Source organism: Lissotriton vulgaris, chromosome 11 (genome assembly GCF_964263255.1).
Source record: "Lissotriton vulgaris chromosome 11, aLisVul1.2, whole genome shotgun sequence".
Taxonomy (NCBI): Eukaryota; Metazoa; Chordata; class Amphibia; order Caudata; family Salamandridae; genus Lissotriton; species Lissotriton vulgaris.
Window position 1 is genome coordinate 670582338 of NC_141699.1, and position 16345 is coordinate 670598682.

At 42.1% G+C, this 16345-nt stretch overlaps 1 protein-coding gene across 1 annotated transcript in view; it reads left to right on the forward strand.

The window, feature by feature from the left end:
- Window positions 1-16345, forward strand: part of RNF122 (ring finger protein 122) — a 132138-nt gene that overhangs the window by 81544 nt on the left and 34249 nt on the right. The window contains exon 3 of the mRNA XM_086943769.1: window positions 13075-13120. Within this exon, the coding sequence (XP_086799895.1) occupies window positions 13075-13120 (46 nt within the window). The remainder of the gene's footprint in view (window positions 1-13074; window positions 13121-16345) is intronic.

Below are 16345 nucleotides of genomic sequence, written 5' to 3' on the forward strand. Positions count from 1 at the left end.
CAATCCTTATTTGCGATTAGCAATTTGCTAATCGCAAATAAGGATGCGATTTCAAGGGTGCCAGGGGTGTCCAAAGGACACCCTGTAGCACCCCTGAAATGTCAATGTAGACTGATGTTGCGCACACACATGTCCAAAGTACATGTGTGTGTGTAACGTACCACTTAGAAAAATACACTAATGTGCATTTTTCAAAGTTTTCGCTATTTACCACGATGTCAGACTTCGCGGTAAATAGCGGTAAAAAATAGCGAATTCACAATTTTTCAAAGGTTCATGAATAGCATTTAAGGAATCTCTAATTGAGATTCCTTAAATGCGATCGCAATTTGAGAAATCGCAATTATTTGTGATTTTTCAAATTGTGAGTTCATGACCCATTGATGAATTCCAAATGCCATTTTTGCGGGCGCAAACGGCCGATTTTTTCAAATTCGCACCGTTTGCGCTCGCAAACGGTGCGAATCTACCTGTTAGATCTGTATGTTGCCAAGCTATATAGGGTTACATGCACTATTAATGTGGCAGCAAAAAGCAGTCACAATTTGTACAGCAACTATTTGCACCCACTAAATTATTTTTCAAAACGGCCCGTCTATGAATAGGTCGTTTCACAAAATAAGGATTGCTTTGTAGCAAACAAACTCTTTTTTAAGCAGCTCATTTTCCTCAAATAACACACTGCTACATTTAAAAGAAAATGTACTTCTTTCTGTTTGTTTGAGTATTGGCAGTGGTCCCTTGGGCCCTGCCCACTCCCCAACAAACATTTTTTTCAACATTCATAGAGGAGAGAGGATCCCAAGAGGACCCTTACCCTTTTGGAAATTAGTTACCACCTCCTTTCATTTGTTGGTAACTTTTTAATGTTTTGTGACTGAATTTCAGTCCCAATACATTGATACATAGCGTACTGATTCAGTATGTGAAAGTAACACCTACGACAAGCCCCAACCATGTATCAAATCAGTATCAATTTCTAATCACATTTAGTGATTCGGAAACACTTTTGCAAATCACTACATGTGTTTAGTACATAGGAAAACCTTTTTGTATTTGCAAACCCTCTGATCTACAAATGTGGAGGGTTTGTTGATGCTAAAACACTTTGTACATAAGGCCCTGAGGGCCAGACTTACAAAGGCTTTGCATTGGTTTGCATTACTTTTATAACACAGATCCAATGCAAAATTATTTTTGGTGTTTATAAAGCTACTCAAATCAATGGCTATATGAGTTGCTTTGTAATAAGATAAAAGCAATGAAAGCAGTGAATTGCACTGGTTTGTCTTGGTGTCTGGGAGACCTTCCATTGCCATTCCCATGCATTTTGAATCAAACCCACATCTACAAAGACTCCTAGACGTTGATCTAATTCAAACTTCTAGCCTCACTAAGGCTGGCGTAACATGGAGAAATATCTTTATTTGGCCTCAATATTTCCACTTTGCATGGGTGCTGCATTCTACAGGACACATACAAAGAGGAAATCGCCTCAAATAATAGGTTTTATGTAGAAAGGTATCCTTCCCTGCAAAAAAACTACCTTGACCACATCGCAGGCATCCTTGCAATATGGCCAAGGCTGCCTGGGTTTGCACTAGGCAGCACAAAGCATGCTAGTGTAGGAAGAAAGCAGAACCGCGCCATTTCTTTCAAGATATAATGCAGTTCTGCTCTCTCCATGTGATGCCACATCCTTGCAACCCTTCAATGCTCCACTTGTTAGTAAATCTAACCCTTAGTTTCTCACTCACATTGGGTGAGAAGGCTAACTTTATGTGTTTTCATACTAAGAGTTTTTTATTTCTTTAAAGGTATGGTTATTAGGTATTTCCGCAGCCCTCAATGGATTTTATTGAGAATTTTGTCACTGAGCCAGAGAATGACTGACTTCATTTTGTTTTTCTTGAAGGCTCTGTTGATGCCAGTATGCCTCCATCATCTAACTGTTAATATTTGTACCTTACAGAAGAGCTTAAAGGGCCAGTATCTGGTAACTAGTCAGTGACAGATACCTTTTCTGGTGCTCTCATGATCGTGTATCTTTGAAGGACCATATTTCTAAATGGCCATTTGTAGTAAAAAATAATTCACTGGTCAGGAGGTCAAACAGTCCAAGTGGTGATGGTACAGTTTGCATAGTAAATTTCAGAGCACATTTTTAGAGCACTGCTGGTCTCATGGACAATATTTTGCCAGCGTATCCCTACAGTGTTGGGACATCGTTTGGACATTCAAATCCCGGTTCAAAGAAATCGGAAACTTAGAAATACAGGCATGATATTTGACCTCCAGAGTCTGGTGCATTCCTGTCAAAGGTCACATGGAGCTCCAGTTCCCTATGCACAGTTACACACAACAAGGGAGGGTAAACGTTGTTTACAACGCTGTGTTTACACCGCACTACCTTTACCACGCTGCCATTACAACGCAAGTCGTTACTACGACTTGCGGTGGATGGCGCTATTGGTTCAGGAATATTGTAATTTTATATTCCAACACCTTCCCTACTGTTACGTGGACTGGTGTTGGAATATAAAATTATAATATTCCTCAATCCGCACCCTCCAACGCAAGTCGTTGTAACGACTTGCGTTGTAAAATCTGCAATCAACATTTTTTTGGATCGCGTTGTACTGACATGCATCCCAAGGGAGATCATATCCAGTAGTGATGCAGGGACCTGGGTTTTATTGACGGCATGTAGCATTCCCCGAGCCAGGGAAGCCTCCAGACCTACAGGCTTGATCTATAGAAACTCGGGAATAGGTCACCAATCTCAACTTTGAATGCATATATCACTGGAATGGAGCTTGGTGGACGATTCAAATTATTATTTAATCGGAATGTCCAGCTGCAACCAGTGAGAAGCTATCCTAAGACTTGAGATGAAAAGGCCAAAACCCTCACCCTATGGCGGTCAGATAATCAGCCCACTATGGTTATCTCTACAGATCCACGACTTCTGGTCTCACAGTTGCTTCATGTGGTGACTTTGATCTGTTGTACTTCAGGTGTCTCATGGCTTTCTGTGTTGCTCAGTTCCTCGAGGCATCCCACACAGTGGTTTTATGAGCCCTGCTCTCTTGTTATCGTGGTCAAGGACCTCATCTTTTCCCACAATGGCAAGCCAGCAATTGCTTCTTCCAGGACATGCCACAATCGCAGTAGGTTTTGAAAATCTGGTCCTGACCAAGAGGAGGAGCAGTTATCAACAAAAACCTGCTATTGGTAAACTTCTCTATGCTGCTAAAGTCCAGATGAAGTACAAAATATTAGTTTGAAGGGCTCAGTATTGATCCAAAGTGTTGACCAGTGGTAGGAAACAATGGCTAAACAACAGTTCAACTTTACTTAATACTTCTTCAGTCAGAATGGAGTGCGTCTTTCAAAGGTTTCCATCTCCTCTTCTCTGGAAGGGCTGGTTACATCTTGTCACTGGCCAATGCAGCATTCCTAGCCAACGTCCTGTGGTTTTTAAGTCCCTTCCATCAAAACACAGGAATGAGGAAGAGAGGATCAAGTGTAGTCGGAGTAAACAGAAATTTGTCAGGATTTTTAGAGCAGGGACCCTAGACAAAGGATACACAGGTTGTTACATTCACAGGAAGATGACAACAGTCTGTAGTGAAACGATCATTTTCCTCTAAGTCCACAGAATGTCTTCTATTAAGACCATTCAACCTACACTCTGTCTTCTCTCAGCATCCAGACCAACCACACATGTAACACAGTAGGCTACATACAACACACAATGGGGAGAAGGCCGTAAAAACCTCAATTATTGGAATTGAACAAAATGTACTAAGGTAGAACTGGGCCTCATCCCACAGGGGACACAAGTAAAACAGACTGGGCCCTTGCACCTATGACCAGTTGTCAACAATAATCAGTTCTCCCTTAGCTTGGGGTTTTTAGGGTGTAAGGAAGAACAAACTTCAGTTAGCAGATAAAAAGTGTAGATTCTTAGTCAGTCAGTGGTCATCAAAAGGACATTTGTTTTTGGAACCAGCAATGCAACAAATGGCACAACAACCATAACAGCAAGAGGTATAGTACAACCTTTTCATTATTCCGTAACACACACCTAGAATGGTAACATACCAACATCAAAGGTAGACAACCGTGGTTCAAGTACACAAAACGTTCCTCTGATATCCATGGAGCAGTGCTTCACAGTGAGTTTGTGATATTCAGTGATAATATGGGGCGGACTCTTCATCAATTTCACCTTGTCACTGCTGGCACAAAGGAAACACTCTTTTACTTCTTCCCACACCAGATTATGAAATCGAGACTATCCGAATATTATATGTACCCTTCTTTTCGTAATAACTTCATGGTGTAAATACACAATGGGCAACAATAAACGTGTTGGGTGTACTATCTTCAAAAAGTGCATGAATCTACCTTTTACTAAACTAAGCTCATGCCCACTCATTAAGTCCAAATGTTCTGGTCATAGCCCTTTCTCACACCTCTCAAAAGATCCAATTTATTTTTCTCTTCATTCCTCTCCAAACATTCTTCAAACATCCAGCTTATGGCAGCGACCTACAACTCTGATAATTGACCATGATCACTCTGTATTTCTAGAAGCAATCTTGAAACATAATCAACTACTTTGTTATTCCCGACATATACTTATATCAACATTTTATCGCTGATCCCTAGCAAGTTTCTTGTTTTTGTGAACTGTGCAAGTGTCACTCCTAGGCACTTGTAAGGACCACTGTGGCAACCCACCATAATAATTTGCTCCCTTCAGTTACAACTTCGTTTTTTAACCTTTCTTTCTCCAGCCTAGATGCTTTTTCAGAAGATGCAAAAGAAATTCTGTCAAATTTATTTGCAATAGGAACTGCATATGCTTAAGAAAATATCTTATAAAAAATTATTACTGTTCGTTCAACTTTTTCCAAAACATTACGACATTCTGCATGCATATCAATTCCATTCCCAGCTGGCGCCACCAATAAAATTTGGTCTTGAGCATTTGGCCCATTCTCATTCATAAAGCGCTCAAATGCTTCCACCACATCTGACAAATTTTTCCAGTTTGATCCCCCAATCCTTGGAACAGATTTTCATGCTATCCTCACCCAACAGCTCCTTAGCCTTTTCCTCCACTCAGCTTGGTCTCAACAGTTTCCCTCAGCACCATGTCACTCTTGTTGAATTGTGTCACATATACATCCTTGCCCATCAGAGTGTAGGGAGACTTGAAGTACACCAGCATTTTCATCATACATCCTACAAATTTAATTTAAGAACATGACAGGGATGGATGCTCCATTATTCTCAACATGCAGCAGCCATTGATTGATGCTTTCAGTAAAGCCCTCCAATGCGTGTCTTTTTACGCAATATCTACTTTACATATCTTGCCCCTTTCTTCCTCATCTGTGACACATTGCCCCATGTGCACCTCAATTTAGAATGATTACAGTATTTCTGATGGCATACTTACTAGTGATCTGGACCTTGTTTCTCCCATATTCCTAAAGTTGGCTTTTACCACAAATCCCCCTCCACTGCAATTTCACAACCCCTTTTCATTTTACTCACGCAAGTAGATGTGTGTTCAACTCCCGCAGCAATGACTACATGTTTTTACAGTCTGGCTTGACAGTGCAGCTGTTGCCATAAAATAATGTGAACACCATTAGATAGGGACTAAGTTGTTGTAATGATTTGTGATGTAAAGGTATTGTGTACTAACAACGCAGCCGTTGTAATGACCGTGTTGAAATAGTATGCGATGTATTAGCATTATTTGTAGCATGCTATATTCCAGTAATCTTTCTAAAGTTAAATACATTTTTTCTAAGTGTCTTAGTGTTGCTCCTTTTAGAAATATTCTACCTTCCTGTAAAAAATAACGATTACTACTGCCATATTTACAGGATATAGTTGTAATATTTCAAATACAGTGTTTTATCTCCTCTCTGTGGACTCTTATTTGTTATCTACAAGTGTGAACCTTTCATATGCTTTATAGTGCAGACTCTGTGATTCAAAATGCATTCCCTCCTAAAGATTATTTCTGCCTTCTCTGAAATTGTGATTTATAGAGCTTAATGCCTTATTCCAGACCTGGTGTCTCCAAAGGTTCATTCCACATCACCACACCAAGCTGAGTAATGGCCTGATTTAGAGTGTGGCGGATAGGATTCTCCATCACAAATGTGATGGTTATCCCGTCTGCAATAATATAAGTACATTATACACCATGGCACCTGTATGGCGTACAAGATATCCACCATGTTTGTCACGAGTATCCCACCTGCCAAATTCTAAACCAGGCCCTAAATCTCTTTTCTGGACTTTAACCACTCTCTAACATCCCTTAACTCAGATTAATGTGGATGCTATTATCTTATAGGTTTAAAGTTATTATAACAGATAAAACTCCTCTGAAAGGAAACAGGCTTCATCCACAAATATGCACCGATAAACAACTTCAAACTAAAATGCCATTCAAAGAAAGGAAATCAAGAGAGAATGAGTCATTTTTGTCTCTTTCTGAAGAGTTCCCTGTACCAAGGACAGATAGTGTAGTCTATTTACTCAACATGAGAGTACACTTGTTCTGGACCAATTACTACAATGTGCCAGAAACAACCCCCTTTCTCTTCACAGTGAGGTGTGTTTTCTCTAATGTCTTGCTGTCCATACACAAAGCAATGTTTGTATCTTAGAAACTTAAACTTACAGGGTGGCAATCAACTCAAGGTGTTCAATGATACCTGCCCTCAATCAGACAGTCCATCAATCCACACTCAAACAAGTGAAGAAATGAAAAAATGTGTGGTGGAGAGGAAGGCACCTCACGGGCGAACAACCCTCGGGGAACTTGGCAGATGTTTTTACCAATTCTATGCCCCTTTCTCATCATCGGTTGCCATTCCAATCCAAAAAGAAATGAGTGTAAAAAACACAAAAAATGTACAACACAAAAGCAAAAACTGCGTATAAAGAGGTGCTAGACAGAAAGCTTATGACAATAGCCAACTGGTGTGACCAACATAAACGAGTGACATAAAATCATCAGACACACTCACTATATATCTTTATTATTCGTGTTAGTGTGTACTGGTGAATTAAAACGGCTAGTAGCTTAATAATGCATACCACTACCTGATACCGACATGTTTCACTGCCCCAATGCTTTTGGCAGATTCATCAGGGTATTAACACTCTGTCACTGCACCGATTGTGGACACCTCTTTTTGGACACTGTTGAGTTGAAAAAACACACACCCGTATAAAACCATTAAAAACCTTGTTCTGGAACCAATCTGGACATCTTATTTCTCTAGAAAAATAATAATAGGGTCGAAATAAAAGACATTTACCCTGATTCAGCCCTGTCTTCTCGTACTAGCTGATCAGGCTACCATCCACTTCGTTTTGTGTCGATTGGTACATCAATCTGCAAATAGTAAAGCCATCAGACCATCAACCTGTGCTGAAAGCCTACATCAGTTAACTGTGAGGGTACTGACTGCAGAGCATACTCATAAGCCGATTCATTCCCACTAAGCTCTCCTGTGGAAAAATCTCTGTCCCTCATCTCGACAGCGCTTAGAGGCAATGCCGAACAATGTCCCCGTGGAAAGCCTGGTTTGCTCTCCTATAACGGCGGAGCTGCGCTGGAATCACAGCGCCAGCGTCCAACAACTTAAAAAGTACTTAAAGAGTTACCCGTACTCCCAGTCTCTCCATGTCTCTCTTCCTCCTCGCTAGGTACGTTTACTCAAGCCTTACACCCCTCTCCTTACCGTACGACTTCGTCACCAGGACCTCAAATCATCCCAGGAACGCCGCGTACTCGCTGCTTGGGTTATTTAACTAAATGTTGATTGCAGCGAGACTGGGGGATGTCCGGTCACGTGGCTTACAAGGCATGCTCAGAAGCGCTTCCTAGTTTGCACTACTGTGGGCGCCATCTTTAAATGGAATATTGTTGATGTATATTTCAAATGTCGTTAATGGTGTTTACACATAGTTTAACCCCAAGCCACCGGCGCTATGATCTAATTTAATTACTGCACGCTCACATGTAATTAACAACTCGATCAAAGGTTATTATCATTATAGGGAAAGGAGATTTCAAAGTGTAAGGATCTTAAAATTGCAGGGATCTTAAAAATGCATTCATACATAATATGTATATTGCTCCACATGGCGGGGCACGGGTCAGTTACAGTCCCACGAAAATACTGGTGCTGTGATCTCATTTCAATTATTGCGCGCACCCCTATAATTAACAAATAGAGATTTGCAATGATGTCAAAGGTTGGTGTCATTATCGTTATGGGGAAAGGAGATTATCAAAACTGGAACCTTTGGAGCTGCTTTCATATTGTGTATATTGCTCAACATTGCAAGACAAATGTCAATTCAAGCCAGGCAATTTACATTGTGAACTCATTATGGACAGCAAATGGCACCTGTTTACATGAGACGTGTATAGCTACTCTAGGGGCCAATACCCAACCTATGATAACAACAAGGATTTATTTCAGTCTGTTCCATTCAATAATTTCATTCAGACCCTGTGTGTCACTATGTTCTCTATAAATCCATCTTGCTTCCTTGTTTAGCAACACTGTCTCCATATTTTGTGGGTTGCCCTTCACTGTTTCAAGCACGGTCTAAGTGAAACCATGTTTTTCTTTGTTACAATGCTGGACTAGTTTTGTAGTTAGTTTACCTGACCTGATGGTACTCAGGTGTTCCTGGATACGCACTTTAACAAACCTAGCACATTCCACACGGGTAGTCCCCACTGTCCAACAAGGATTTCTGTATGCCACCACCAAGATTTACCTTTAAAAGGTCAGGCAACTTGAAGGATAGGCTTGTCCATACCCGTGCTCCCTTACCTCAGAGGAGTGATCCCACGACTGTACCCAATGGGCACTACCTGTGTGGAATGTGCTCGGTTTGTCCGCTAACAACTAAAAACACTAGCGTGATTTTGAGTTCAGGGAAGGAATGGTTCCTGAACCACTTTAGCAATTGTAACACCACTAATGTGGTTTACAGATTGCTGTGTTGTTGTGGTCCCCAATACATTGGTTTGACCACACGAAAAATTAAAGTGCGTATCCAGGAACACCTGAGTACCATCAGGTCAGGTAAACTAACTACAAAACTAGTCCAGCATTGTAACAAAGAAAAACATGGTTTCACTTGGACCGTGCTTGAAACAGTGAAGGGCAACCCACAAAATATGGAGACAGTGTTGCTAAACAAGGAAGCAAGATGGATTTATAGAGAACATAGTGACACACAGGGTCTGAATGAAATTATTGAATGGAACAGACTGAAATAAATCCTTGTTGTTATCATAGGTTGGGTATTGGCCCCTAGAGTAGCTATACACGTCTCATGTAAACAGGTGCCATTTGCTGTCCATAATGAGTTCACAATGTAAATTGCCTGGCTTGAATTGACATTTGTCTTGCAATGTTGAGCAATATACACAATATGAAAGCAGCTCCAAAGGTTCCACAGTTTTGATAATCTCCTTTCCCCATAACGATAATGACACCAACCTTTGACATCATTGCAAATCTCTATTTGTTAATTATAGGGGTGCGCGCAATAATTGAAATGAGATCACAGCACCAGTATTTTCGTTGGACTGTAACTGACCCGTGCCCCGCCATGTGGAGCAATATACATATTATGTATGAATGCATTTTTAAGATCCCTGCAATTTTAAGATCCTTACACTTTGAAATCTCCTTTCCCTATAATGATAATAACCTTTGATCGAGTTGTTAATTACATGTGAGCGTGCAGTAATTAAATTAGATCATAGCGCCAGTGGCTTGGGGTTAAACTATGTGTAAACACCATTAACGACATTTGAAGTATACATCAACAATATTCCATTTAAAGATGGCGCCCACAGTAGTGCAAACTAGGAAGCGCTTCTGAGCATGCCTGGTAAGCCACGTGACCGGACATCCCCAGGTCTCGCTGCAATCAACATTTAGTTAAATAACCCAAGCAGCGAGTACGCGGCGTTCCTGGGATGATTTGAGGTCCTGGTGACGAAGTCGTACGGTAAGGAGAGGGGTGTAAGGCTTGAGTAAACGTACCTAGCGAGGAGGAAGAGAGACATGGAGAGACTGGGAGTACAGGTAACTCTTTAAGTACTTTTTAAGTTGTTGGACGCTGGCGCTGTGATTCCCGCGCAGCTCCGCCGTTATAGGAGAGCAAACCAGGCTTTCCACGGGGACATTGTTCGGCATTGCCTCTAAGCGCTGTCGAGATGAGGGACAGAGATTTTTCCACAGGAGAGCTTAGTGGGAATGAATCGGCTTATGAGTATGCTCTGCAGTCAGTACCCTCACAGTTAACTGATGTAGGCTTTCAGCACAGGTTGATGGTCTGATGGCTTTACTATTTGCAGATTGATGTATCAATCGACACAAAACGAAGTGGATGGTAGCCTGATCAGCTGGTACGAGAAGACAGGGCTGAATCAGGGTAAATGTCTTTTATTTCGACCCTATTATTATTTTTCTAGAGAAATAAGATGTCCAGATTGGTTCCAGAACAAGGTTTTTAATGGTTTTATACGGGTGTGTGTTTTTTGAACTCAACAGTGTCCAAAAAGAGGTGTCCACAATCGGTGCAGTGACAGAGTGTTAATACCCTGATGAATCTGCCAAAAGCATTGGGGCAGTGAAACATGTCGGTATCAGGTAGTGGTATGCATTATTAAGCTACCAGCCGTTTTAATTCACCAGTACACACTAACACGAATAATAAAGATATATAGTGAGTGTGTCTGATGATTTTATGTCACTCGTTTATGTTGGTCACACCAGTTGGCTATTGTCATAAGCTTTCTGTCTAGCACCTCTTTATACGCAGTTTTTGCTTTTGTGTTGTACATTTTTTGTGTTTTGTACACTCATTTCTTTTTGGATTGGAATGGCAACCGATGATGAGAAAGGGGCATAGAATTGGTAAAAACATCTGCCAAGTTCCCCGAGGGTTGTTCGCCCGTGGGGTGCCTTCCTCTCCACCACTCATTTTTTCATTTCTTCACTTGTTTGAGTGTGGATTGATGGACTGTCTGATTGAGGGTTGGTATCATTGGACACCTTGAGTTGATTGCCACCCTGTAATTTTAAGTTTCTAAGATACAAACATTGCTTTGTGTATGGACAGCAAGACATTAGAGAAAACACACCTCACTGTGAAGAGAAAGGGGGTTGTTTCTGGCACATTGTAGTAATAGGTCCAGAACAAGTGTACTCTCATGTTGAGTAAATAGACTACACTATCTGTCCTTGGTACAGGGATCTTTTTTGTGATTTGACTGATCAGAGTGGAGGGCGATCCCTTGTGTACCCTTTTGTTCCCTCTTGGCTCCTTTTGTGTTTTGGTATCTTTCTGAAGAGGTCAACCCAAAGAAAGACTGGTCGAAGATTATCCTGCTTTTCTTCCAGCTTTGTGTGCTTGGATTAAAGATGCAGGGTCTAGAAGAATGTTTTGGTCTGATCTAATTAGTGTATACACTGTAGAGGATCTGTACATATTAAAACATTATTCCATCTTTTGGCAGTGTTTAATTCTTTCACTGATTGATGAAATGGTTGGCTCTTACAAATCTTTGCCAAAATGTACCGGCACATTTACCCACAGACACAGAATGGCTAAAACACTTTGATACATCAGCCGTCATTCTAACTATCGGATAGCGGTGAAAACATGATGCAAGCCATTGCACATATGAAGAAAATTTATAGGTGCAAGGTGGTCCATTGTTATCTGTAATACCTTCATCTTATCCTGGCTTTTGACCAGATTTCACGTTACTGGTGGTAAAAAGATAACAGCAAAGGATTGAGCTCCAAAGTACAATGTGAAGTTTGCTAAAAGGGCAGGACTGAATTAAAGTGAGACATTTGACATAGGGACACTTGGCAGGTATGATTGCCCATACAAAAGCAGCACCACCTTAATGTAGTCAGGGAAAAAGTGCTGAATAGCTGTTACAAGCATTCTTAAAGCATACAGTGTCAGGTGCTAGAATTCAGGGCTACAAATTAAACTGGTGTAACTCAAAACGTTAAAGATTTTAAAGGAACGATGCTGTTGGCAGGGTTCACCACCCTACAATGGCATAATATTCAGTAAAGAGTAGGTGAATCACTCCTAACAGTACCCAGGAATTTTTTTAAAATATTTGAATATAGCCCTAATACTTTCTTAATCCATTAAATAGTCCTGTAAAATGACATGTGAGAGATGGTACAAATGTGAGTGAGAGTGCAATACACAGACTTTCTGTGCTGAAGATAGTATAAAATAAGTTCAATAGACACACCGCCAATGAGTAGAACCTATATTTCCTGCATTACCTCTCCTCAAAATTAAATGTGTGCTTTATAACAACATGTATTGTGAAAAGTGGAAAAATACTTTTGTCTATTTTGGGGGTTAGGCAGGTGAATAAACAGTAATAAGTGCTGATTTCAAAAGGTTTGTAAAACACTGAAAAATACCACCGAAATCCAAAAAATAAACCCTGTAAACAGGACAGCCTACTGATGTCAAACTGCTTGAGAAAAGTAAAGACAAACATAATAATAAGAATACGAAGAAGAACAGGGGCTCAACGCATTTCTTAGGAGCCAGTCAGGATACTCCCGAAAAGCATGGTTGACAAATACCAATGCTGCCTGGTTTTGATTCCACTTTATACATCTTTAGTCCGCCCCTGTACACTTCTGGTCTCCGTATTTCACTCTTGCGGCTGCTTTTTCACCCCTGCTTTCTCCCTTTGTCACAGTTTTTCTATCTTGTTGGTCCCTTTTATGCTTTCCTTTTGCTTTTTCTGCATCAGCCTTATGATGATGAAAAATAAATCCTGGTCCTCAAAACTGAGTGCCAGCGCCGAGCACCTGCAACTTCACTAGCACAGCCTAACCACTGCTCCTCCTCTTGGCTAGCCCCCTAACTCCTAACAAATATACTGAGTTCACTTCATTTTCTAACAACAAGTTTGTTTTTCTCTCCCTTCGGTTCTGCTCCCAGCAAGCTTCGGCATCAGGCACAGAGTGAGAAGTTTGGCTACAAAGAGGTAATTTCCTTTAATCAAATCACTATTTTTACATACATGTGGAGATATTACAGAATTTGCTTTCTGATTTGCTCTGAACAACCTAGAGAGCATCTTCTCTTCATTTGCATTGTTTCTGCTTTTGACTGTGCTGTAGATCTTATTGACACCGGTGTTAAATGTTCTTGTTGCTTTACATTTATAAATATAGGTTCATTTGATAAAACCATCCTTTACTTTCTGATATTTTTCCAAATTATCCTTGGGTAGAAAACATGTTAGTCAAAGCAAGTTGCTCCTTGTTCATTGACTTAATAATATTTTGTATCATATTAAAACGCATCAATGCTCCTATTAATGGATGACACTGTTCCTATCAGGGGCCTAACCTCTGTTTGCCTGGGACATCCTTTGAACAGCAGCGGCATATCTGCTATACTAAGCTTCTTCTAGGTGCACTTTGTATAAGGCTGAACAAGTATTTTACGTCCCCAAAACTTTCTCCAAAAATGTTTTCAATGTAAAAATAACTATTATATGTAAACAAAACTAGACCTAACAGTGGGACCTTCTCAGAGTCAGCACCTAACATGAAATAGCTCAAAATATTAGATATTGCCCCTTCTATTTTTACAGGGTCCGTGTGTACACCGAACAGCACCCACTGTTACAATGCCTGTTCCCTCAGGAACTCAACAATTCAAACATGAAAGCACAGATGCACCATAGCATGTGATTCAATAAAGATAAGTATAAAGTCCAAATTCCAATAAGTCACGAGAGTAGAGGTTCCTCAGTTAGATCTCTTTATTTCATCAGATAAACAAAGCACAGTACAGGCTTCGCGTTTTGTCTTCAGGGCTGTTCGGTACAAACATATAAACAAACATGTATAAGATGGAGGAGCTACGCCGCGAATCAAGATGGCCGCATAAGCTCCCGGCTCCGCCGACCTCCGCCGGCGGCCCGTCTATCCTGTTGTTTATCCTCTACCCATGCCCTGTGCCTGGATGTATGAAGGTTGCCTGATGCCAATGGTGCTTTCCCGGATTTCCTACCTTATTCAGCGACGAAGTTATGTCGTGTCCCATTTTTGGCCTACTCCCGGGCTGCCGCCGGGACCTCGATTTTTGAAACACCCGAGAGGGACCTGATCAACATCGGCTCTGGGACCGCGATTGTGGCCGGTCTTCCAGGTTTGAATAATTCTTTCAGCTTTTGAATCTTGTCCTCATTGATGGATGGTGCCGGAGAAGAGACACTGTGACGTGCTGCGATCCTCCTGCACCGTGGCTGTGGGCTGTGTGCCTGACCCTCGTTTCCCGGTCCGGGGGCTGCCGGGCTGCACCCACGGCCGGTGTCTGTGCTGAGTGTGCCAGTTCGGGCGCCCTTGTTGTTGCGATCGCCAAATGTGTGCCCGGAGCCCGGCGATGTGGGATGGAGATTGTGTCCCCCTCCGTCCTCTGGACCCCGGGATGGAGGGGATGGATGGCCCACATTCATTGAGATCCGTAATGGCGGCGATTGGGGCGCTCCGCTCGCAATTCACCGGTGCATGTGTCTCCCTGGCGGCGAAACTGGATGATGTCTGCTCGCGACCGGCCACGGACGCTGCAGCAACTGCACAGAAGCCTGCGGTCCAGTCGAGCGATTTGCCCCGCCATCTTAAGGGGCCCGAGCGGCAGCCCGACTTTGCTCCTTTGAGAGTTGACCTCACTTCTCCTTCATCTGCTACAGTACATGGTCTTCCCTCTACGTCTCCTATGCGATGGTGTTAGTCGCTGGATGTCCTGTTCTTCATTGCCGAGTCTCAGGGTCCCGTCGAAGGGGATCGCCATTTTCCTTTGTTCCGGCCCGTCTGTATAACGGATGCCGCCATTTTGTGACCGGACTTTGCTCCACCTTTAATGCCTTGGTCTGCCATGGACGCTTTGACTGCCTCTGGTCGGATGTGGCTTGGTCGGGATGTGCTCCGGAACGGATCCGCACTGGGCAGGGCTGACTTTGACTTTGAGGTTTTCTTGCTCCTCGCCACTGCTTTGGACCATCTGAGACGCTTCCTTTGTTTGCAACTGTTATGACTTTGGCGATAGATCTCCTCATGAGGCTTGCAGGGTTGACTTCTATTTCCCTGGGGTTGCTCCGTTTACTTTTGCCGGGACTGCACCGAATACCTCACCGGGGCGGGGGTAGGATGGGTGGGGGGTTTCCTGGTGACTGTCCTCCCCGTGATAATGCTGACCGTTTTGCTTTGCTTGAAGATGATTGTGCTATGGGGGGGTCACCGCCGGCGGGGGGTACCGGGTGTCCGGGGGCTCGTTTGTTTTTCTCCTCCTCCACTTCTTCTTATATTTTCCCTTCTGTGGGGCAGTTCCGGGGCAACAGGCACGCTGTTAGTGGGTTAGGCCGTAGCCATTACAGGGGTGCAGGGTGGCGGGTGCGGGGGGGGGTTTATTATTTTAGTTTGTTTTGTTCTATGGTCCCTATCGCTCTTTTCCGGCTTTGGGAGGGTTCTTTCTTCTTTAGTAGGGTTGGCTGTCTCTTGGTCTTGCACCTTTCTTTCTTTTTCCGGCTTTTTGCCAAGCCTCTGTATTTCTGTTCTTGGGGGGTAGGCTCTCTGGGGTGATTTTTAGAAATGTGGATTATTGTAATGTGGTTTATTGTCCAGTATTATCGCCGTGGCTGCCCAGATTGCATAGTTGCTTTAGTCATAGCCTATCTCCGACTGAAATTGGGGTAAGTCCCAATCGTCTCCTTTGTGTTTCTATCCTGTAAGGTGTGATGTCCTTGTTGTTGCAGCCCCTACTCTTTTTCTAAAATTTAAAAATGAAAACCTCATATCCTGTTTGCAAGCCCCACAACCACATCTGGTGTACTTTGATATATCCTGTTTACTGCTTGGCTTCAGTTTCTCCTGTTTTCATTGACTGTCTTTGCGGCCGGCCATGATGGTTGTGGGCCTGCGCATGTATCTCCTTCTTTTTTGAATAAAGGTTTTAAAAAAAAAAAAACATGTATAAGACACATATGTAAAATACATATAAAAGAGACATCATATAAAAACATACAAGAACAAACACCATATTTTAAAACCACAATTGATCGTGTGACATTTGATTCAATTTTACCTCATATTAGTCAAGTCTGTTGATACACTAACATACATAGACAGACAGCTTGGTTGGTAGACAGTTCAACTCTGTCCTATTTCCATCTACCATTTGTTTTTTTATTTTCAGAACCATA